Source organism: Copadichromis virginalis, linkage group LG20, assembly GCF_057382275.1.
Source record: "Copadichromis virginalis isolate Kocher_CV1m ecotype Utaka linkage group LG20, C_Virginalis_male_GT1.1, whole genome shotgun sequence".
Lineage (NCBI taxonomy): Eukaryota > Metazoa > Chordata > Actinopteri > Cichliformes > Cichlidae > Copadichromis > Copadichromis virginalis.
The window spans coordinates 21,332,831-21,357,455 of NC_140637.1; the positions used below are offsets into that span (position 1 = coordinate 21,332,831).

General features: G+C 41.9%; 1 protein-coding gene across 1 annotated transcript in view; it reads left to right on the plus strand.

Moving 5' to 3' along the window:
* The first annotated feature begins 890 nt into the window (after positions 1-890).
* fgd (faciogenital dysplasia) overlaps positions 891-24,625 on the plus strand; it is a 52,974-nt gene continuing 29,239 nt past the window's right edge. The window contains exon 1 of the mRNA XM_085443711.1: positions 891-1,225. Within this exon, the coding sequence (XP_085299837.1) occupies positions 1,204-1,225 (22 nt within the window). The 5' untranslated portion in view covers positions 891-1,203. The remainder of the gene's footprint in view (positions 1,226-24,625) is intronic.

The window sequence follows — 24,625 nt, forward strand, 5'->3', positions numbered from 1 at the left end:
TCATTTTTTCAGCCTACAGGGGTTGGGCGGTATCCAGGGAGTTAAGATAAATCTCATGGATGTGATATGAGTAAATGTTACCCTTATTTTCTCGCTTCATTACTTACATATTAGACGTGTTTATCTTTTGGCTCGTCTGAAACGTTTAGACATTCAGTACAAGTACAAGAGTAAGAGGTGTTGAAGGAAAAAAGTAGTCAAGCTACATATGTGCTTCATGAGTAAATGTTCTTAGTTATATTTCACTACTGCAGACTGCAGACACCCCCGGTGACCTTTCCTCATCGACTGTATCATGTGGAGGTTTAGAGTTAGGGCATGCTTATAATATCCTTATAATATGAGAGCTTAACTTCTGCAGATCCATGATTTGTTTTCTGCTTCGGTTCCTTGTTTCCTTCAACAAGCATTCACCGAGTCAGCAGATGTTTGATGAGACAGAAAAACCAACTGAACCAATTAAAAGATGAGCAGAAAGCCTGCTCAGTGACATGGAAATGCTGTGCCAGTTAGTATTCATGTTCCAGGAACTATTTCCTAGCTAATAGGCAGATGTGGGGATTTCAGAGCAGAACCATCTACTGAAATAGGCCTCATCCTTTTCATGGCTTCATGTGACAACTCATGCCTCTGTCCCAGGGCATGTGAAATGCACAAGGATAGAGGGTCTACTTTTAAAAACGGACAAAAAAAGAAAGAAAAATGATAAAACAGTGAGCCAAAAAGAAGAAAAAGAAAAAACAAAAAGCTTGATTAGTTTGTAAAAAGATCAAATTATCTTTTTTTTTTTCCTCCAGTGCTTAGCTTTCACTGCACTCAATGAATGGGGTTGTAGTGCTCGCGCCTCGCACCGGCGGGAACGCGCATTTTCTTTTCTTCCAGCGGCACAGAGGAGAGACTTCTGTCTGTCAGAGGGAGGAGAAAGGACTATGTGGAGGAATATAAACCTCTTGTTCTGCGCAAAACTGATTCGGATAACGTCTCTCGCGTCTGTTAAGAAACCATGAAGTCACCATAGTGGGTCTGTGTGTATTTTTTTATTTTTATTTTAGTCGGCGAACAGGAAAAGTGAAGCTCTGAAGTGCAGGCGCTCCTCCGAGTTTAGCCCACAGTACGCTGGATCCACGGCTGCTGCTGTTGCTGCCAGTTGCTCCGAGAAAAAGAAGATTTTAACAGAAAGAGGCGAGAAGAAGTTTGTGCAAAATGCAAGGAGTTTCAGCTACCGGTGAGTAAAACGAATAACTGCGAGCCTCCCTCTCTGTGTCTTTATTAACCCTCTGCGGTTTTCAAGAGTTGTTTCCAAATGGCTACGGCTGGTATTGCGCACAGGGTTTGAATACCAGAATGCTTTTGCCAGCTGTCAACAGGGCAGCTGCAGGCCCGCATCAGCCCCACAACAAAACTCAGAGCTTGTTTGCTCGTTTGTCGACTTTATCCGCATAACTGAAAAGAGGTATTTCTGTTGTATGGGAGACTGGAGCTGACAGGGCAGGAATAGTAGCGAACCAGTGCCAAACCTTGAGTGAGGGAGCTGTGACCTCACTGCTGCCCCTGTCTGACGCGCCCCTCTCTCATAAATATCCCACACACGTATGTTTAGTAATGAGTGACCGGAAATCAAACACCGCGTTCTAATAATGATCATAAGAAGAGGACTTATTTATTATCCTGCAGTAGTGTGTGTGTGTTTGGCCATAAGAGCTACACACTTTCTTCCAGGAATGTGATTTAAGAGGAGGGGGGAAGTGTTTGCTATCTGAAAGTGTTGCAAGTGTGTCTGTCTGTGCAGCTATGTGGCTGGATGATAGAGGGACATCTTGGCCTAAGGGGAGTGACAGTGTGTGGTTTCCTCTTTGCAGTGTGGGCAGCCATGTTTTGATGCTGAGATCCTTTGAGAATCTTTCCTGCATTTCTATTTCACCACGATCAGAAGAAGGAGGAGGAGGGGGGGGGGATTTGTTTTTCTTTTCTTTCTTTCTTTTGTTCATCACACACCGTGTCCAGATCATTGTTCCTGTGTCATGCATTTTGCTTTGCATGGCCTGGAGATGACAGATCTGGGGCATTAGACTTCATATTCCTATCAAACAACCCCAAAAAGTTTACTGCCAAAGTTCGTGCAAATCTCAAGATCTTTCACAGAGGCCTGGGAATGAAGCGCTAGCATGCAGACAAAGAAGAGTATGGGGGAGGGCATATGAGAGAAAGAATGATAGAGATGAAGTGCTGATGGGACGATATGGAGCTGCAGCAGAGGTGAGCTATGCAGACAGAAAAAAAAAGAGCGTGTTTGCTGTGAGACTCAGGGGAGGAATCGATCTGCTGTCCTTCTGGCTGACTTTCTTTTTTCCGGCAGTCCAGCAGTGTATCGTTTCTCTCCCACACACATTCACTCCCAAGGCCTTGCTCCCTATTTATTTATTTATTTATTTTGCAGTTCCCTCTTTCTCTCCCACACTGTCCCAGATCAATCTCTGCCCCGCTCTTCCACTTTGTGGCCGCCTTAAACAGCCCCCATCAAAACACACACAGCTCTATTGCTCATCGCAGCTACCATCAGATGAAATACCTCCCCCCTCCCTACTTCCCCAAAATATATTCCTTCCACATGGGAACCCCAACCGGCCTGTGCACTCTCTAATGCTTATTTTTGTGTTTATATGATGGGAGGGTCAAACGGGTTGGAAGCTGCTTGCATCAAATCGTTGGAGAATCTATTAAAATAAACCACATCACAAATAAACTGCGGTTGGATAGATAGTGTGCCTCTCAGTTTGAGGTCTACCTCAGTCCTCAGATTGTTTCCAACTCCATAAACCTTTCTGACAGACTTCAGTCTCCGTCTTACACTCCCTTTGCACCGTGTCTGGTTGAAAAATGGGAGGACGTGTCCCTCACAGATGGAGGACAATAGTGGTTCACGTAGGGCAGCTGGATGCTCCATCTGGCTGTTTAGGTTATTTGTTATTAACAAAAGCTATTGGGCTCGTCTGGGCTAATGTAAACATTTCCCCTCCATGTTAGATAAACAAACAGCAGAGGAGTTATGGTGAACGATGGTGCGATTTATATCTGCCCAGCAAGAAAAAGGGGGAATGGCCATAAGTTATTGTGAGATTGAGCCTAAAACCTCAAAATTAAGCTAAAGCAGCATTTTTTTAGTGATCATATATTGAATGTAAACAGCAAGAGGGTTTTTTAGAACTAGCTGTTGATCTCCAAGGAAGGAGTTTCACTTTCCAGGCATGAATTAAATATCAATATTTACATTTTCCACTTGCTGTACATCTCTTCTACTTTTACAAGTGCTGTCTGAGTTGGGTTGTATGTCGCCTTACGCGCTGATGACATCTGCATCTGTAGCCTTCGTGTTTTCCTGCTGTCTGTCTTTGTGTCTTGTTCTTTTCCAGGTGCACATTGAGCCTATTCCTCCAAATTTGGCAAATTTGGCAAATTTGGCCTCAGTAATGAGACGGTTAGAGTTTGGTGGTCACTGTGACCTCCCATCTGTGCTACTGTTTCGAACATCAAGGGAATTTCATTACATTTGACCACAAATGTTCACTTGAAATAAAACATAAACTGATAGGTGAATATGATTAAAACAAATTTCTAATAGGGAAAATGCATAAATCATAATATGTTGGCCTGATCCCAGGTCCCCCTCTTGGACCCATCTAACACAAACTAAAGTAGGGTTTCCCCTTTCTTTTGGGGGTCAGTGGTTGGTGGTCATCTGCCTCTTCAAACAGAGAGCAGAGGACAATTTGAAGGTCAGGATCACTGTGACAACATCATTTTCTGCAAAAAGAGAGACATGGCCATTAATCAGTGCCATAAGTCAGTTACAGAACGAGAGACGGATGTAAACGCCTCATACAAGTTGTCATTTGATCCAAGAATTGATTATAGCTACTTTACAAGGATGCAAACTTTAAGGTTATTTATACTTAATCTATATTGCTCACGGTATAACAGCTCACAAACACAGCAGGAACAGTGAGGAGCTAAATCCGAACATACTGTCAGTTTCTAACACATGTATCTGCGAAAGATGTGACAGGGTCTTACGAATTTGGATGGAGTCAGCAGCTACTATCAGTGTACACGGGGTTGTTTATAATGAAGGCAACAACTTGCTGATTAATACTAACCAAAGACAAACTCATAGTATTCCCGTAGGAACCAATCTCAAGCACATCCTCTACATCTCTCTACTCCTCCATGTCTCTTATCTGTGTGTATGTGTGTGTGCATGTGGGGAAGGCAGCATGACTCAGTTTCAGGGCCATGCAGAAGCTTCGGGCTCTTTCCCGGCCTGCCTGAGTGTCACATTGATTTCTCTAATGGTGGTCATGTGTGGGTCCCGCTGTTGCAAAGACTTCAGCTTAAACGACACTCAAGTTTTGCATTTGTGTGTCAGTAGAAAAGAGCCTTCAGAATCCATTGACCCCCCTTTTTTTTTTTAAATCGGGCACTTTTTTTTGGAAAGCCTTTTTTTCCTACACTACATCACATGAAGGATTACCCATTTAAAGTTGCATCTGCACATGGTGTTTTTTTTTCCCAGTCACACATAGAGATACACTTCTGTATTAAACCATCTGTCCACTCAGAATAAGTAACAGCTTTTTGTGCACTGCTAAATGGTGTGAAAGTGTAGCTTTACACCTGATAAGATAGTTTAGCTGGTTTGCTTGTGTGACTTTGGTAAGCGTGACTAAGCAAGAGCCCATGAAACACTTTTACAAAAGTATCGTGACTTCACAACACAACCTGATTGAATCTAAACAGAACTGCGTGGGATAAGAAACTGGTTTGCTTTGGTATGGTTCATAGTTACTAGTTACAGTGAACAGACTTTCTACTTCTATTGAAGCTCCTGCTTAACAGGTTCTCCCGTCATTTCCGGGCTGGTTGCTTTGAAAGGTGCGTTTTGAATCATGGAACTGTTGTTACGTGAATAAGCATAGTTACAGATACACGAGAAATCATTAGTAAATAAAAAAAAAAAATCCACAGCTGTCCCAGTTTTATTTATTGTTATATCTTTGCAGTTTTGAATTTGTTGTGTTTACTGGATTATCAGTTTAGTTAAAAACTGACAGTAATACCTACCTAAAAGAAAACAGCAAAAAAACAAACAAACCCCAAAAACCTGGTTATGTAAGAGAAAGCTGTAACGAGCAGTGACACAAAAGACACTCAGGGGTGCAGCTGCTGTGTAACAAATGTTCAAACTGCACCTTGTATAATGTAACTGTGCGTGACAGCTCACCTGTCTGACATGTGGAAAAAGTGTCTGTTAGATCCCGACCAAACCTGTTAGTGATTTATAAATATGTTATTATAATAATGAAGTTGGCTAATGAAAGATGCTGCTATTATGGTGGTAAGTGCATAGTTTTGCAAATTCCCTTTATATGTGGATCTCAGTGTATGATGTTGTAGGTGTTTAATGAAATTCAGTGTCTATAAATAGTAAATGGACTGGTTCTTATGGCACTTTTCTACTCTAATTGATTAAGTGATTGATTGGTGTTTAATATGATTTCTAAATGTCAATCCCAATTTCAACTCATTATTACTGAATTTTATTAATCTAACCTGTCACCGATTCTGCTTTTGCAACCTTTTGGTTTGTGATAGATGCCCAGCTATTAAGAAAAGTAAATGAGGTGAAACGTAGCTTACATGAGAATTATTCACGCCTCTTTTGCTTTGTTGACGCTAAAATGCGCTGATGTTCAGAATTGATTTTGTAGTCTGTTTTGAGAAAGCTTGTGTTTTTCATAAAGGATGGGCTTTGAGGCTTCCTTTGATTTGAAATGATTTGTTTGGGCAGCGAGAGACAAAGAGGCTAAAAGCAGGTGGAATTTGCAACTCTGCATAATGTTTTCTCCATTTTATGGCAAAAATCTGACACATACTCATTCTCAGGCTCATTCTGTCATTTTTAAAGGTAAGAATGAATTTCTCAGGAACGTTAATGTAAAGGTCTGAAAATGGCTTAAAAATCTTCCCTCTTTAACAGAGAGGTAATAGTTCTATAACTAGTACTAATAGTACTATTACTAATTACTATTACTTATGAGATAATTTTGTTTGTGTTTGCATTATTGTATCCACCTACTTTACCGGTGAAAGTAGAATAATTAACAGATGTTGCACTATGGGATCACACTGCTTCCAGAGAGTGTTTAGAGATTAGTGAGAGCGAGCTGCACTTTGATAGTGAGTATAGTCGGAGTATTGAGTCAAAATTCTGTTTGGTATTAGGATGTTTCTGATCAGAGTAGCAGTTCTTCCTGCACAAACTGTTTATACTGGAGGTCTCTTGGCTTAAAGTCTGGCTGACACACACACACAGAAGGCGGAAGTGACCTAGTTTTCCTAAATGGTACCAACTGTTGAGGCCTTCTATAAATGAGTAGAATAACTTGGTGTCACTTGATAAACAAGTGCCATGTTAGATTCTGAGAGACTAAATTAATCTCATGCTGCTAATCTTGATGTGTCAAACTGTATGCAAGCCAGATGCATGTCTGAAAAACTTCTGAGAGTGTGTATGTGTGTGTCTGTGCGGGATTTATTGAGTTTAACTCTGCGCTCGCTCTCAAAGTGGAAGAAAAAAAATTATCTGAAATCAGCAATTTTGCTTTGAGATATGATCCTAGAACAGTAGGCTGACTCACCCAAAATGTCTGTCTCAGTCACAGGAATAGAAGGAATGGAGGTCCATTCCTCCAAAGCCTTTTGTGTCTATCTGTATCTTTGTCTGTTCTCCCGTCTGCTGTCTGTCTGGATTGGACCTACCCTGATGAGGGGGATTTTCCTGGGAAAGTCATATGGAAAGAAAAAAAAAGGCTTAATAGTAAAAGCATGTTCCATTATATTTCTTTCCCTTTGTGTGTGTGGTGTGTGTGGTATGTGTGTGTGTACATTTTATGAGTGGAGCTCCTTTTTAGCACACTGAAGGCATTGTGTTTTTCCTCCTCTGATCATCAGAAGAGCAACCTCTATGAAACTGTGGCTTCCTGTACACACTGGGGCGAGGCAGGGTATCTAGAGAGGAGAGAGGCGGGGAGAAAAAGGAGCAGGGAGGGAGAGAAAGAGAGCCAGGTGGAGTTTACCTCTAGGTTAGATGGTGAGCATCAGCATTCGGATACAATTGTTCAGTCGAAGGTGTAAAATGGATATAGCCAATATTCTGTTGTCTACCAATCTAACAACTGAAAACAGCCCTCTTCAAGCAATGTTTGCTAAAATATACGATTCCGGCCTGAACATATAAATTCAGAACCTGTTTGGAGCAGTTGGCTGCTTCTGGTTCTTTCCAAAGCCCAGCCAGTATGTACTGGTCTGCTATAATTAGCCAACTAGGGATATACTTTCCACTTTATTAGGTACACCTGTGCAATTGCTTGTTTATGCAAATTTTGAGCCACGTGGTTACAACTCAGTATGGATGTAGGTATGACCACGACCTGCTGAAGTTCAGCTGAGAGCCAGGGTGGAGAAGATCTCGGTGACTTTGAATATGACGTGGTTGGCAGTGCCAGACAAGCTGGTCTGAGTACTTCAGGGGCTGCTGACCTGCTGGGGTTTTTGACGCACAGAGTACAGTCCAAACAAGAGAAAATAAACAGGGAGCAGCAATTCTCTGGGCAAAGATGCCTTGTTGATGCCACAGGTCAGAGGAAAATGGCGAGACTGATTTGATCTGATAGAAAGGCAAGACAGTAAAGATGCAGAAGAGCATCTATGAGTTTGTGAAATGCATTTCCCACCATTTGTTCTTTTCAATATTATTAAAAAAGATTCAGTCCAAACTCAAACTCATGCAAGAAATCTAAAAACAGTGGAAAAGGTCTAGAGGTGCATGGAAAGATGACCTTGAAGGGAAGGTTTGAGATCATCTAAATTGGATAATTTAAATGTTTAGGTATTTTTTCCCTCCTTAAACAAAATAACAATACAAAATATTGAATACGACCAGCTTTCGGGATTATGTTAAACCTTATTTAAAATGTCCAGTCCAGTTTAGGGATGCACTAGTGATTTTTTTCTCTCTCTCTATTGTATAAGGATTTTCCAGAAACTCACTGAATCCTGTTATTTCCTCCCAGGATTGTATTACTTTATTTGGCCCTTTTTCGTTATGAGCAGGGACTGTTATAAAAACTCTCTGTGGTAGTGCTTTCAAGGACGCTGCTGCTGAGAAGCAAAAATAAGCCAATCAATAACCAAACAAGGACATGTGAGTTTGGTTATTTCTTCTACTACAGGGTTGCTGCTTGTCCTTGAGCCATAACTCTTTGTGTTTGTGCACTGGTTAATGACCATCAGCGTGGGCTCCACGTGTATACGTTTCCCATCTCAAAGCTCCAGATGTTGAAATCTGCACCCCAGTGAAATGACACCAGTGGCTCACTTGAAGGTTGGAAATCAATCTAAAATACAGACGTGCCTTAGAGAATGGTTAGCAAAGCAAATAAGTTGTATATCTTTTGGAAACCCGGCAGTCCTTGATCTTTCAGCTAATTTAATTCCTCAACAATTCCCACCCTCCTTCTAACCCCCCCCCCCCACACACACACACACACACACACACACTCATTCACCTGACGTCGCCATAAACCATGTTGTAAATGTCTTCCTAAGTCTTGCTGATTGCAGCCAACAAAGACAGCCTGTGTTCAATTCTCCATGCTCTCTCCCCTGGGTGCCCTCCCACCCTACACCCCCCTCTGCTCTGCCCTTCTGTTGTTATTAACCATTGTCTCTCTCCCTTTCCTTTTCCTTCCTTTAAGCCTGTGTATTTTTGGTCCTTTAGAACGAGCTCAAGATTCTGCAACTAAGAGCAGACGCTTATTTGACTTGTTTAAAATTTTTTTTATTCTAACACCTTCTTTTTAACACTGCAGACACACACACAGCCTCAAGGCCTGTCAGTCAGCAGAAAAAAAGTCAACTTTTTCTGCCTCTGTTCTCTTCAACTGTCTTCCGCACTACCAGTCTTAGACTGTCACAGAGTAGCTCCTTTTTGGATGCCACGGCTGTTTGAACAGGGCTCTTATTTAGTCCAGTATAAGGCGATACCAAGTGTGAAAGTACTGTACTGTCTGGAGCCTTTCTGTATTGGATGTATGCATTTTAAGGGTCGTGACCCCAGCTGTTATGACAGTGTTTCTGTCTGTTAGGAGAAGAGATGCTGCTTTCACTCAAACAGCTTTGTGTGATGATTTGTTATGACTGCAGACGTGTCTGCCCCAGCGAAACCCGGCTGCCTTCAAAGCCCTCCTGTCACTCGAAATATCACCAAAGAAATGAAACTAAGCAGGAAAAGCTGCTTTTTCTTCGTAACTTCTTTTTTAAGATCGAATTTTAAAATGTCGCAAATTTGACGTTGTATTGTTGCCACACTGAGTGCACAACTGCTGTGGTACCACTAGGTGGCACTGTTAAGTTACTCCTGGCGACCTCCAGAGCTGATTAAGAAGAGAGCATTTCCTAACCATACTCTACAGCCTAGATTTAAACAAATAAACAACGAATTTTTTTTCATAATGTCTGAATTTTTGCTTGTTATGTGATAATTTTATTTCTTAAATGTATTTTTAAGAGAAAAAAAAATTATTCTGTGGGGAGAAAAAAGAGCAAAAAGCAGGTCCTGTCTTTCTGGATTCATTCTGCATCATGGCTATAACCCTAAATACCTCAGCAGAGTTATGAAGACTTCCCTTCAGTGACAAGACAAACAGGAAGACCTACAGCAGATCATGTGGCTGTGACAGAGCACATATGTAATCATCACTGAGTCAGTCAGTCTTATAAGAAAAGACTGAATACCGAGACAGGCTAAGTACTGTTGTAAGATCTTCAAGGTATTTAAAACAACCTGCCTGCCAAGTCGCTATGGAAAATGATCATAAGCCAGATGGGCTGGAATCTACTGGGCCACACCATATTGTATTTGTTCTCATTTCTAATACTTACAGTCTTAGGGAACATATGCTAAAAATAAATATATGTCTAATATTTGGAGATTCAGGTCATGAATATAAAAGCAGTGCTGTCTACGCTGTCTGCGGGTTCTACACAGATCTGAAGCTCTAGTGACGGAGCTGCTCTCGTTCTGGGTGACCTCGAGGTGCTTCGCACTGAAGGTCACCCTGGCAACAGCCGGCTGATTCTCGGCTGTCTCCTCTCCTTTCTTCTATCGTAGTCTGCCCTGCCCGTCGGCCATTTATCTTGCTGTAGTGCTTTGCTTCTGTAATGACTTTGTGAAACAAGATATCACTGTGATATTGGAGCAATATCCGTGCTCCGCCTTGCCGCTTTAATGGCTGCAGTTCGAAATGACTTGCATTTTTCGACAGTAGTTCTGAATTTTCACATCCTTGCGGTAGGATGCATCACCTAGGCCCTGCCTTTGTTTTGAAAACATCACCCGGGGATTTGAACTGATGAGTTTACGAGCACTTAACTGTACTGCCCTCTCCCAGCATGCCTCACCCAGCCTCAGCTCTCATCACAGGACAGTCATAACACCCTGCACCTAATGAGGAGATGAGAGCCACATCCACACAGATGGTTCCTGTTCCTGTGGCCTGCTGTGGATAATCTTTGTCAAACAGTTATTTCAGGTTTTGCCATTTCTTTTCGTTTTGTTTTGGGGACTTTTTTGGGGGGGGGTGTTGCATCCCTAATTCACTAACAAGCTCTTCACTAGATTTACAGCGATCCTGAAAGGTCAAAATGCAATAAAACAACAAGCCGCCTCAGGCTGCTCAGCATCTGTGTTTTTGCGTATGCATGTCTGCATGTGTGCGCACATCTGCAAGCAAGCGTGCCTGTCAACTGATTCCCTGAAAAGCGTGTTCTCTGTAGGCTGCTTTAGGTGCCCGAAGCAAAGTTGTTGTAATTAATTTCTTCCAAAAGGACCCTTGAAATATGAGTTGTGTGTACTCTGGATTGTTAAACTGTCGTCTACCACGGTGCTGCTGTTCAACAGTGAATGATGAGTCTCATTAAGCTAGGAGCGCCACACACATGCTGGTCTTCTGCAGCGTGACCCCGCTGATATGTCTTCTTGCGTTCAGCCGGTGAAAAAAAAAGCGAAACAGCTAGACGCGCATCATCTTCGGCTAATCTGTTTGCCAGCTGGGAGACTGTGCCAGCAATACACTTATTGGGAAAGCTCTCATAACCACAACAAGCTTCAACCCTATTACAATAAGTAGCTTGTGGGCTCGGTTCTCTGAATGACACTCAGAGAAGGATTGCATCATTCTTGTCTCTAATCCAGTAGAAGAAATGTGACTGAGTGAGTGCTACTCTCAGTTTCAGTGTTTGAGATAGCTGAGGTATAAATATGTTGACTCATTCACAACCAGAATTTGCAGATGCTTTGCATTCTGCAGGTCACTCGCTCCTGTTGGTGATCGTAGTATTAAAGTTAGCAATCTCCAGATATTTGGTTCTCACGTAAATAACTGCTTCATATTTTGGGTCACAAACATGCAAAGAGGCAGTTGAACTGTAAGATTCTAAATGACAGAACTGATGAGCAGATTTGACATATTATCTTCCAGGTGAGACTGTAACGATAAACACATCAAGAGTTAAATGGTGTTGGTTCAGTGAAGCATGGATCATTTTTCACATCGCCCTTTTGGCTGTGCTTTACTTGCACGTGCACAATCCATCATGTCATACAGCTACTGGTGACAAATGCCCTTGTCTTAATGCATGCTAGAGACTTTCTCATTTGACATAAATACATACACGCACACACATAATGCAGATCTTGAAAATGGAGCTCATATTTTTGCAGTTTTATGCCTGGCAACAAGGTTGTTTGTGACGTTGCTCTGCATGTTTGTTGTGCTGGTGAAGCTAGTTGCACCACATCATCATCCTCCCTCTAGTTGTCTGACCTCACATACCTCATGTTTTCATTTCATTTTGTGCCAACTTTTTTCCTTATTTGAACTATTTATTTTGACTCTTTCTGTTTCTCTTTCTATCTCTGCTGCACTGTAATCTCTACTGAGCCGTGCATAATCACAGGCCATCTGGGCGCTGTAGGGAGAGATGAGCCTGCAGCTCGTCAGATGACCAAACCCATCATGGGTGGATAGAAACTTGCGTGTGCACTGCATCCTAATATACACACATGCACACAATCACACCTTTTAATAGTTACAAACCATCACAGGGCTGTACGCTTTCATCACACCTTTTAAGACCATAATCAAGGACATGCACCCTGAACAACGAACTGCATTGTTGCACAATGGAAGTAACTGCCGTGGTATTTGGAAACAAATCACACGTCTTTCAGCACTGTTTATTGATCTTACATGGCCAGAATGTTATGAATGTTTGTTGAAGTTGATTACCGGTAAGCTTTAAAGCATCTCTCCTTTCTTGTTTTTAAAATGTAGGGGTTTTTTTAAAGACATTTTTCAGATGTTTATTTTTAGATGCATTGACAATTGTTGGGAGGCTTTGTTTGCACTTACAGCAACATAATGATGTCTTCATCACAGGCCCAACACACAACCCTGTGTTATATACTTATGTAAATATAGGCACTAATAAAGTGACAAATCCCGTTAATCCAATGTTGCCATGATACAGATTTTAAAATGTCATCAAACAGTTGGTGAATCTCTATCTTCTTGCAGTATTATCTGTATTAAAACCTGATGGATTTGTCGATAATACCAGCTGATATTATCACACAGCAGTTACCTCTGCATATTTGATTTGGCAGTTTTTTATGCAAGATGTCCTTCCTGATGCAGCTCTTGGGGTCAGGCAAATGTATAAACCACTACACAATGAAGTCCCATCAGAAATAACATTTATAATGACCAAGGAATGAAAATGAAAAAGGTAAAGCAAATAAAGGAGAAACACCCTTCAGCCATGCTGAGTGTTGATGTTGCGTAGTTTGTCCACCAGAGGAGACTCAGCAATTTGGTGAGAACAGTTGGATAATTGTAAATAAGTAATTAAATAATAAAACAGAATGAATATTAGGGAAATTGGCTCATGTTTCCTGAGTATCGACTGATATACTGGAGTCACCAAATATCACCTAATATCGACATTAGTCTTAACAATCCTATATTGGTCTGCCTTAATTTTTATTAATATATTTTGTATTATTACATAACCTGTTACAACAAAACATTTTAAGTGCAACAATATTGTTTAATAAAAGCTGGTGCTAAATCATAGATTTATTTCTCTACTTTTTTGTTTTAGACTTCATTTCCAGTTTAGCATAAACATTCCCTACAGGTTTTTTTTTCTATTTTCATTCATTTTGGGAATGTAGTATCTTAACTATTCGCCTTTTTCTTTTTCTTCGTTCTTTGCTGTGCACCCACAACTGCTAACATGCCCTAAGGCCAGGCACCCTCAGACATCATGGGACCAGCGTAGAAAAATACTTTCTAGAGCTCCCCACCTCCATCTGCTGCAGTCTTAATAGAATGTAACAGCTGTTCTAGTGCATCGTCTTTCTGTCTGTGGTGGTGGGGGGTTAACATAGATACATGGATTATGCTGGGCTCCAGCCTCTTTGTAATTCAGATAAGACCTCTCCACTCCTGGAGATAAGTTTAAATATTAATAATGAATTAAAAGATTCTCCTCTGGGTGAAATATTAATGAGCTCTTCTTTAAAGAGAGCCTTTGACTCCTAAGAGAGGAGGGATGACATTGCGCTTGTTAGAGTAATTTAAAACATCTCTTTGATTTTTTTTTGTTGCTGCTTGAGGATGTTTAAGGACTTAAGGCCAAGGTGAATTTCAGGGTCAGTATTTGATCTAACAGATATTTGGAAATGCCCATTCAAGTAGCTTTTGAACAAGGCTAAGTGACGTATACCAACAAAATCTGACACATGAGCTCAACTGTCTGTACTCATAACTAGAATCTGAAAGCTCTAATTGATCCTTCTATTGAATCTTTGTGAGTGCAGTTCCCCTTTGAGAAAGCTGATCCGGAGGCTTACCGCATCAAGGTGAATGTGTATCAGTAACAGCGGAAGACTAACGCTGTGTCCTTCCTCAACCTCTATCTTCTGCTGAGATTTCTCTAGTTGTTGTGTCTTCCTGGCACTGCAGGACCTTCAGGGACGTGAGAATGTGAAAGATTTCAATTTTCTCAGCTCAAACTCTCACACCTGTGTGTGTGTTTTTTAATAGTTTGCTAGTGGTGAGGGGTAGATTTATTCATATACATATGTGCTTGTGTTGTTTTTCTATGTGAGGACTGTTTGGAAAAATCCTGGAGTCGGGTCAACATGCTGTGGAACGTGAATTGCCTCCATGACAACACTACAGTGTCCTCCCTCCTGCTACCATCTGCAGGGTGCAATCAAGTGTGCCATGATGGCAACAGCTCACTGATTGATCTGAACTATTTAAAATATGCTGATTTATATATGTAGATTGGTGTACCGAGTCCTCTCTGACTCTAACTGGGCCAAGTCCTCAGTGTGCGCGTTGTCGTCAGTGCTAGAAAGAATGGGGAAAATCAGTGTGTGTTTTTTGCAGACTAAATTCAGCGCAGTCCTTTGAAAGTACGTTGACAGAACTTTGGCAGGCCGTCAAACAGCTTTGATACTTTGTTTTGCTTATTGTTGACTGCATTCTTGTGGATGTCTTGTAGAAATCAGCAGGTGGGGAACTGCAGGAGTGTACACAACATACTCAAATTTCTGTATGTCCACAGACGATAGCATTGGTAGCTAGATTTGGCAGCGTTAAACTGTTATTTTACAGTTTACCTACAATTTTTCAGTCCAGTATGTTTCAGTGTTCCTTAATAGGAGATCTTTTCTTGTCTATCTTTTTAAATCATGGCAAGCTATCTTCCTTGTGACAATTCCTCTATTCCTTGAGGTGCATGGATATAGGAATACCGCCTTGTCTGACATTAAACAACTACAAAATAAATGCCTACCAGATGCGTCACTGGAAATTATTTTAATTATGTAAAATAACTGAAAAAAAACCCCAATCACATCAATACTAAATTAATGAGGAAAAAATACTCTGCATTTACTGTATACAACTTAATTCCCATTTACATTTTCTTACAGCCCAGAAGAAAAACATACATGTGATTTGTAGGGCTCGTCTCCCTCGCTGGTCTTCATGTTTTTCCTATTAAATCACAAAAAACATCCTTATGTTCCTTTGAATATACTCAGTTGAGTGATATTTTCCAGTAAGACACTGATGGAGTGGAGTGTGTGTTAGGCTATTGGTCATCCTGTTGGACAGATGTGTGTGGCAGATGCTATGTTTAGGTCAGTAGAGCGAAGAAGATTTAGACTAGCGCTAGTTGTCAATATTCCAGTGGTTTTTAATGTGTGACAGAGACTAAATAATCACACAAAGGTTCCTCTTTGTGGACAGATGGAAAAAGATTGTTGTTGTAATTAGTGAATGTAATAAAGGGTGACAGAAGGGAAGAAAAGCTGTGCCAGCTTGCTGTATCACTATCCTATGCAAGGGAATTCATCTCTATCTAAATGAGGTTATTCCAGCCTATAAAATGAAAATCAGTCGTCTCTTTGCTCCTTTTTTAAAAGCAGCTTCTGGTCTGAGCTGTGAATTCAGCCTTCGATTAATGAGAAAATCGCAGCAAGATGGCGAGAGGTTCAACATTCCTCCCTAACACACAGCTCACATTCCTGTCTTTGGTGTAAAGAGGGGGCATGAGCACCATGCCTCATTAGATAACCCACAAAGGCAAGGCTCTATTCTAATTTGAAATGGGTTTTTCCCCTTTTCGGATTGCCCTGCAGGGTGGCTGCAGCACTGATTCCCCGTCTGCTCTTTCCCTCCTGTGAAAAGATTTCACCTCGTCAGGTCTGCTGGGTTGAGCAGCGGATGTTAATGCCACGGAGAGCATTACCTCTTCCAGCGTCCAGCGTGATGCATAATTCACTATGCTGAGAATTTCACCCAGTTCAGCTAGAGGTGGCCTAGAATAAGCTGCTAGAGGTGAGTCGGTTTGCAAAGGAGTATGCATTTACTGCCCGTTCACCATGAATACAAGAGGATCAATCGGGACCTATTTTAACCCACTCTGAGCCACTCTCCTCCAGTTTGTAAAACCCTTCGTTTTCTGAATTTAAATCAAACTCAGACACCCATCCCCCTTTTCACATTCACCATCTCTTCCGCTCTTCTCGTCACACTCTGCTCTAAAGCCCTGTTATCGTTTTAAATCGAGGGTTTTCCAACAGTGTTTCCATGGTTATCGGTGGCATTTGTCTGTGGGTTCACAGCCGGTGTCGGGCAATGTCACCCCGTCTTTCAGGCTGATGTCAACTATTGAGTGTGTAGAGGGGGAACACGGAGAGACACGGAGGAAGGGGGTGGTTGTAATTATATGTGCATATGAAGAGGGTTCGAGCAGCTTGGGCGCGTCATCCTGGCAGCTTTTGTGATCCACATGTCTGTGGGGGGAAGTCACGCAGGGACACGGATGTACTCCCCGGAGACTTGTGGTTAAAGCAGCTCCCCGAGAGATACAAATGATCAGAAATACAGATGATGTTTGTTTTGGGGTTTGTTTTTTTTGCAATAGTGCTGAAGGTGTCAGTTCATAACAGTATTTATATAATGGATAATTTGAGGTTGTCAGATGTGAGTGAAAATCCAAAATATTTACATGGGAAAAAACATTGTAGAACAGTTCGAGCAACAGTTTGAGTAATTTAAACAAGAATAGAAATGCACAAATCTAAATATTTTCTACCTTTCTGTGTTTAATATCATTAAAATTTCAATAACTCTGCATTTGGGCTCTTTGCAGGATAAATCAAGCAATTAAAAGAACATTTTTATGAGTGTTTTGTGATCATTTTCTAATGTCATTAGCAAAAAAAATGTGTTTGTTGCCACACCCCTTCGTGTTTCCAGCAAATATCTGAAGAATATCCTCCCTTCACCTTCCCTTCACTTGAGCTCACTTATATCTTCACACACTCATTGAACTACTACAGGCACACCCACTAATACTTACACACACTTCCCCCATCTTTCATTCGGCTGCTTCTTTTTCTCTCTCCCTCCTCCACTCTACCCACTCTCACTTAACTCTCCCCTCCCTCTCCATCTCCCCGTTTTTCCCCCCCTTCCTCCAGCCCTCCTCCTCCTAACCAACCCGGGCCGTCATTAGTTTCCATGGTGACAGTTAGGGAGGTATTATTGCGTGTTGAGAAGTGCTCCTGGCTTCCTTTCAGATCGGTGGCGGCGGAGGCATTGTTTAGCCCACTGCTGTGAATGGTGTGGGGATCAGGACGGGGAGAGCGTAGGACAGGAGGAACGCATCTCTTTCCTTTTTTTTTTTTTTTTGGGTGGGTGGGAGGGGGGGGTCCACTGACACTCTCTGCGTTTGTAGTCTGTGGAGGGAGGAGGAGGAGAAATAGGAGGAGGAGCAGGGAGGGAAGTAGAGGAGGAGAGAGAGGGATGAGTAAGAGAGGCAGCGTGGTGGTTGGAGAGAGTCGATGAGGGAGCAGGAGTAGTAGCAGCAGCACGTTCACACCGTCTCCCTGAGAGCGCCGTGAAAACATCCAGACTTCTCTCTGCTGCAGATCGGACTCTGCTTTTTACTGTTCATATGTTTGTCACACAGCAGGAGCGACAGAGATTTCAGACAGAGAGCGAAAACTGAGCAAACATCGGAGGTAGATGGCAAACTGAGTTTAGCCGGTGAGTTACTGATGTCGCTTCGTCATGTGTATATCTTTGTGGGAGCAAACATTAATTCATGAGCTCACTTGTTCAGCATTTAGTTTACATTTTTGTTTTAGTTTGTATGTGTAGCAGGTGCTGCCTCTGCTGCTGCTGCTGCTTCACAAAATTAATGTGTTTTCCTCCCAACCAAAACTCAGTCTGGGTTATGTTTGGGTGCATGGGCTTCTAGCTGTCTGATGAATGTGGGCTAATTCTCGCTGCCCTCTGAAATATACATGCAAGACTGCATGTTTTATTGAGTACGTACATTGGGAGCGAATTTCTGCTGCCTTGCTTCTTGGATACCCTGCAGTGCTTTTTCAGAGAGCAAGGCAGTATATGTGTGTTTTTCAGTTCGAGTTTGTTTGGTTTTCTCTTTCATCCAAACTGCAGTGGGTAATTAGGAGTGAGAGATGAGCCCCCCGGCTTCTCAAACAAGTGATATGAGGTGAATAATGTAATGAGCGACAAACACTGCCAACTTCATATTACTGTCCTTTTTAATCACTTTCACTGAAATGACTTTTCAGCTGAAAATTTGGCAAGTTCCAGTTAATACAAGCTCGCTGAAGGAGTGGATGAAGTGACACAGTGATGACCACTACTAGCTCAGTGATGTCATTACATGGCATCATGACAATAATTTCCCAGATGATTAAAGCTTAACAGATTGCCCAGACAGCGCCTTGTGTATGATGTCTGTTATTTTCCACTGATATGTTTCTGTTTGTATTCAGTTTCTTTCTTTTTTTGCGCAACTATATAATTAAGCTTACTGGGGAGGTGTCTTGTGGAAAGGGGAGTCTGAGTGTTTCTATGACGACTGGTAGCAGCTGTGTGAGCTGAGGCTGAGTGTGTGGCAGACATTGTGGCATTGCCTAGAGACTGCCGCACTCAGTCTAATCAACGACCCCTTGACCCAGATCAATGGGATGATGCTGAGCCAAGCAGCCATGTAGTCTGCCTGGCATGTATGTATTGTAGTACAGTGTTGCACAGCTGCTTACATTTCCTGGCTCACCACAGGCTTGAGTGGTGTCAGAGTGGTCTGATCCGCTTAGATTGGTGGTGGTATTAGTCCAAAAAACAGGCTTTTCATTCATCAATGCAATCATGGTGATTAGATGTATTCAAGTGTAAGTAAGACAAGTAGAATCTCAGCTTTGGTAGGTACTGGAATCCTGAAGTGGGTAATTTTGCATATTAGGTTGGCAAAATAGCAATGAAAGCCAATTTTAACAGTACATATTTATAGAAGTATATTTAGAATTCTTTTAGTTTTACGCTTGAACTTCTAAAATGAGCAGACAAGTGAGGAAATGATCAAAGGATGAGGGTTCACTCCCTGTAATTCATGTTGCTGTCAGTAGAGAAACAAGAAACTGAAAGGCTCTGAAAGTTGTCGGAGATGGGGATGGAGACTTTGACTTGGTTGGGTTTAGACCCCAGTCACAGAGGTCTAGAGTTGGTGGAGGTTGTTGGCGATCGCTAGGTGAAATTAGGCTCAAAGAGGTATATGGTGCTGTAGTGAGGAGCGCTTTGCAATTGCTTTGGTCACTAGCAGATTACCACGGTTGCCCGCTGTTTCTACAAATATGCTGATTTGCTTGGCACACTTGGCAACCATTTAAAAACACTTGTAACCAGTTATTTTTACCTAGCAACCGGTCGTTGCCAGGTGGCTTCTGTACTGGCCTGTGTGACTGGGTTTAAACCAAACTGAGTGTTGTGTAAATAGGCCTGTAGTGTGCTATTTTCTGCTGTGTGCTACATTTCAGAAAAACTAAAAACTATCCTGACCTGATTCTCTGAAAGTTATCCAAACTTCATGTGTGAAAGCAGCTATATTTTCTTTCCAGGTTAATGTCTCTATGTCATTCTCTGCGCTTTCAAAGTAACACAGTCTCACTGCAAAAGCTGCCGATGCTTTACTAAAACCAACGCATACCTCTTTTATTTGCTTGAGGATTGGTCAAAGGTAAAAACTAGCCAAATCTGCTCCTCTGTGACATTGACGCAATAAAAACATACAGGTTGCGTACAGGAGCTGTGAGCACCATAAGCTGATATTTATGGTTAGGCTGACATGTAGAAACTGCTCAAGGCCAACGCACAAAGACACACACAGTGTGTCCTTGTGTGAAAGGCAAAATTTCAGAACCCCTGGGCAGTGGAAAAAGTCGTGAGTCATGTTTCACCCATTTTCCTGTGTCTGGTTAGGTTTACTTCTAGAAATAAGCCAAAGGAAAGGTTTTCAGCCCACAGTGTCCACAAGTATTTAATACAGGGGTGGGTCTGTAACTGTGAGGGCAGCCATTCTGTGGAAGTCATTAGATTTGATCTCTGTATCTCTGCATCTGTACACCTGTTGGAAATTCTTCCCTGTCCCGGAGTGAAGCTAATGTGAAGCAAATTTGATTATGTAATCTGTGTCATGTCGATGTAAACTGATAAAGATGAGGCCCTGCCTTATTTATCCCAGAGCTGGGAAATCCAGCATCATACTTGTGGTTTTTCCTCCATTTATTGGTCAAATCAAGAGGAAGGAAGCGCCTTATATTGGTCAGAGATGCTGGAGAACTTGTGGTGACACTGACCAGACCACACGCAAACAGAAAAACACACACACACACACACACACAAATGCCATGCTCAACAGTCAGCCTAATTAATGTACTTCATCACCCTAGTAATTATACCCACAACTTCCTCTTATTCTGGGGCACCTAGGGTCTAGATGGTGATGGTATTTCCTGTGTTGGTAATGTATAATTATATGAATCAGCTTCAAGCGATCAGATAAGGGTGGATCAGTGTACTGCTGTCAGTGTCATGAAGGCATCTAAATAAAGCTCAGTTCCTGTGTGATATTTCACTTTGAGTTTAAAAGTTTGTTTACATTCTTAAGGTTGGAAGTAAGGAGACACAAGCGTTTTACTTTCTAGTATCATGTGTGTCCTTGCTCCTTCGCGTGCATATGCCTGTGTGCGTTTGTGTTTTACTTCTCCATTTGGTCGGGGCAGTCACTCGGAAAGTGTTAGGCGCTCTCTTGTCTCTACTGAAGCGCGTGTGTTGTTTTTGTACAAGACATTGGCATCACACAGGAAGGAAGAGAAAGAAACTGCATACAAGCACACATTAACAAGCAACATTCTAACCTAGTTAAACTCAATTATGAGAAATATTTGCATCTTTTACTCTGACCTCCTTCAGGAGAAAAGGCCACTTGCCTCTAACTGTGGCCTGCTGGTATTTCAAAAAGCTCAAAAGGCTTCAGTGTTAAATTGTCTTTGTAGTTGTCTCCTACTGCTGTGGAAAGGATGAGATGGCTTCCAGAGGCCAGTAACGAGATATTTAATGATTTTCTCCTGCAAGGCATAGTGTGAGTGTATGTAAGGTACACATACACATTTGCTTGCATAGATGTTTGTTAGCAGACAGCTTTTTAAAATATTTTTATGGGATTTGGTGAATCCCTTCTTGCCATATTAACTTCGGAGGGGGTTGTTAATGTCTCCTCATAAAATGCAGAGTCAGTACCTGTGCACTCATGGTTGCAGTAAGTGTGGGAGCTACCATAAATGGTAATTTTCAAGACAGTGAGCTTTTCTTTTTGATCTTCCATTTTTGTATGTCATTTGGCTTGACTCATGTTTCTCACCAGATAAAGTGAGTGAAATGTGGAAATGATTATTTTGATCTTATATTAAAAATTTAGATCAACATTGTTTTTTATTTAAAAGGGTTGTTTTATACATCTCTGGTTAATCTTTGATGTTGGCCAGTCAATCACAGGAAGCTGCAGAAACAGCAGCCCGCTAATTGGGCTGTCTTCGATGATTCCTTGCCTCACTCCTCAGACACCCCATGACAGAAAAACTAAAGCATTTAGCAGACGTGACGGATGAAAGGTGGGCTAGAGCTACCTGCTGCGCGCAGTGGTGATTCTCTGCAGCTCTTTCTATACAGATTTAACAAAGGCTCTGATTTATCCAGCCGTCATGGGATATACAATATGACAGCTATCAGGGGTAGATCATTTCAAGTGTGTGGAGCTCTTATGGATTGTAGTTTGTTGTTTCCTGTCAGCACAGAGATACTTAATGTTAAAGAGAACATATAACAAGTGGAAGCTGATGGTGGAAATGTCTACAGAGATTATATTTGAGTAATGAAGCTGAACAATAACTAAGTTGATTTTTGATGTTGTAGAGAGATTTTATAGGCTAAAGAGTTAATGGGTTAATCAGGAAATAATGAGTACATTTAAGCTTATAAAATCATTTGCTGTAGCCTTAATTGGATTTGCATTTTGTATACATAAAGGTCATGAAGCGATCCTTTGATGTCTTGTGTGCTCATGACTTGCATGTTAAGCACGACGCAGACTGTAAGGACTGCAGATTGTATTGCCAAAGGAGACAGTCTGTTATCTGTAAATCAATATAGGCTCAGAGGGTCAGTTGGATTATAGCAAAAATCTTGGTAAACGATTTACAAGAGCTTTGAAAAGTGTGCGCATGCAGCGGCAGGCCAGCATCTCTGTTTGGGTTTAAGCAGCTCAGTGTACAAGAAGCTGGTCCTAATGGTCCTCCTGTCTCCTGTGTGGGTAAATGAATGCGGATCAGAGCACTGTAGTGCTGTGCTGTAAGTTAAAAATTCTGGAGCCATTACAGAGGAAACAGGAGCCTTTATTGGTCTGTCTAGTGTACACCTGGTTTCTATAACAGGCCTCTCCCTGTACAGTCATTTCTGTGTGAACTCGTTTGCTTGTGGCTCTTGGCGTGTCTTGGCTTCTCGCTCCCATGTCTTAGCTTTTTCTGCCCTTGACAAACTTCAGCTTGTTTTCATTTTTTTAAAATTTCCATGCAAGGTTTCTCACACAAAAAATGTTAATTTAGGCTTCTTTCTCATTGGCATTTAAAAGTATTCTCAGTTTTCACATTTGAGTGAGTAAGAAATTGCAGCCAGCTAGTGTGAGGCACTGTGTTCGAGGTTCGGGCAGACTGACAGGAGCTGCTTGCCTCGGATCCTTCTTGCTCCAGAGATCCCGTTGCTGACGCTGCCTTTCAGGAGCCAAGTGACATTTTGAAAATGATTCTTACGTCAAAGAAGATGTGTCAGGGTTGAATGTGCGGTGACCTTTCTGTCTCTGTGTGTGTATGTTGGGAAGAGTCCAGTGTGCACAGAAGAACAGCACACAGGGAGGGGATAAGGCTTACACCCAGCTCCACGCCCGCATCCTTTCTTTTTCATCAACCCAGCCCTTAGACCAACCAGGAATGAATCAGAATGGGTAACAGGTTGACCTGTACTGGGCAAGGATGTCCCGCTCTGGGACTCTTCATGTGTCAGCAGCCTGATAGACACTCCTCTCCGCATGCTGACATCCATCCTGCCTGGAACAGATGCAGGGTGGTGTTGTGGCCACCCTTCCACCTCACCCACTAGTGCAGCATCACTTTGACAACAGAGGCTGTAACAGGGGGCAAAAAAGCAGTAATATGATTGTGGCCCAGTGTGTAAAATGTAAATACATGTGTTGGAAAGATTTGAAAGGAACGATGGTTACATTTTGGCACAATGTTGCGAACCAGATGAAATAAATTTACAGAATTACCAGAATGTTTTTACACCACTTGGCATCTAATCATTAGTTATTATTAATCTCTGGCAACAGTGTGTTTTGTCTTGTCTTCTCCCCATCACCCCCATCCGACTGCTACCTGAGGTTTTTTCCTGTTAGAAGAGAGTTTTTCCTTCCCACTATCACCAAGTGCTTCTCCAAAGTGGGTTGTTTGATGGTTGTAGTTTTCTCTGTATTTTATTTTGGGTCAACCTTAAAATTTAAAGTGCCTTGAGGTGATGGCTGGCTAAATACCTTCAGACAGTGTTTGCTTAATCACATCATCCGTGGTTTGTTCAGTAGTTAAAATAGCCAATGGGGAATAACGGACGCATTTAGGTACACAAAAATAGTGGACCCCTGTTCACTCTAATTTCCTGCTTTTACTTGTTTTTTCCATCACACACGTGCATAATATGATACGTGCTGGAAAAGCTGGTTTCGGTAAACCAGCTCTGCATGCGCCACTTCCTTCTGTTGTTTTGTTGGGCCTGGCTTTTCCAAAGGTGTAATTCTGTGGAAATGTGAGGTGTGAGTGTTGCATTTTATTTGGGAAAGGCAACGTTTTGGTCGGCTGTGTTTTTGGTTGGCCCTGATGGTGTTTCTGTGGCTGCAGTGGAAAGCTTTGCAGCCTGCTGTAAAACCTTAGCAGATCAGAGTTTAATGGTAACAGTGTTGACATGAGTTAAGTGTTAGACTAATTTTGTGGTGCGTACTGCAGATGGGTTTCTATAAAGTTAAGTGACTGGGCAGAACAGCCTGCATGTTTTGACGTGTACGTTTGCACATTTGTTGGTGTGAATGCAAACGGTGGATACTTTTCCTTGCTGCAAGTGACGCTGTGCTCAACATTTATTGACGTGCAGTCAATCATTTCAACGATCGTGCTGTCAGCCGTTGAAGCAGTTTGTGACTGGTCCTGTCCAACACAATGATTGGTTAATCCCACGTATCAATGTCTGGTCAAATAATCAATGATTTGATGCTTCAGAGACCTTTAATCAGAATGAGGGGCGATCGAGCTTTGATCCAGAAGATTAACATGAGCAATACTCGAGACAGTGTGGCCTTAGTAAAATAGGGAATCATTGAATTTGAAAATGCTTTCTCCGACTGTAGGTGCTGGTGACTCAAGGAGCAGACCTATGTGTAAAGACTTACCCATCCCCCACGGCACTGGAAATAGTATTTTTCTTTTCTCTTGAAATTTTCTCTACCAGTA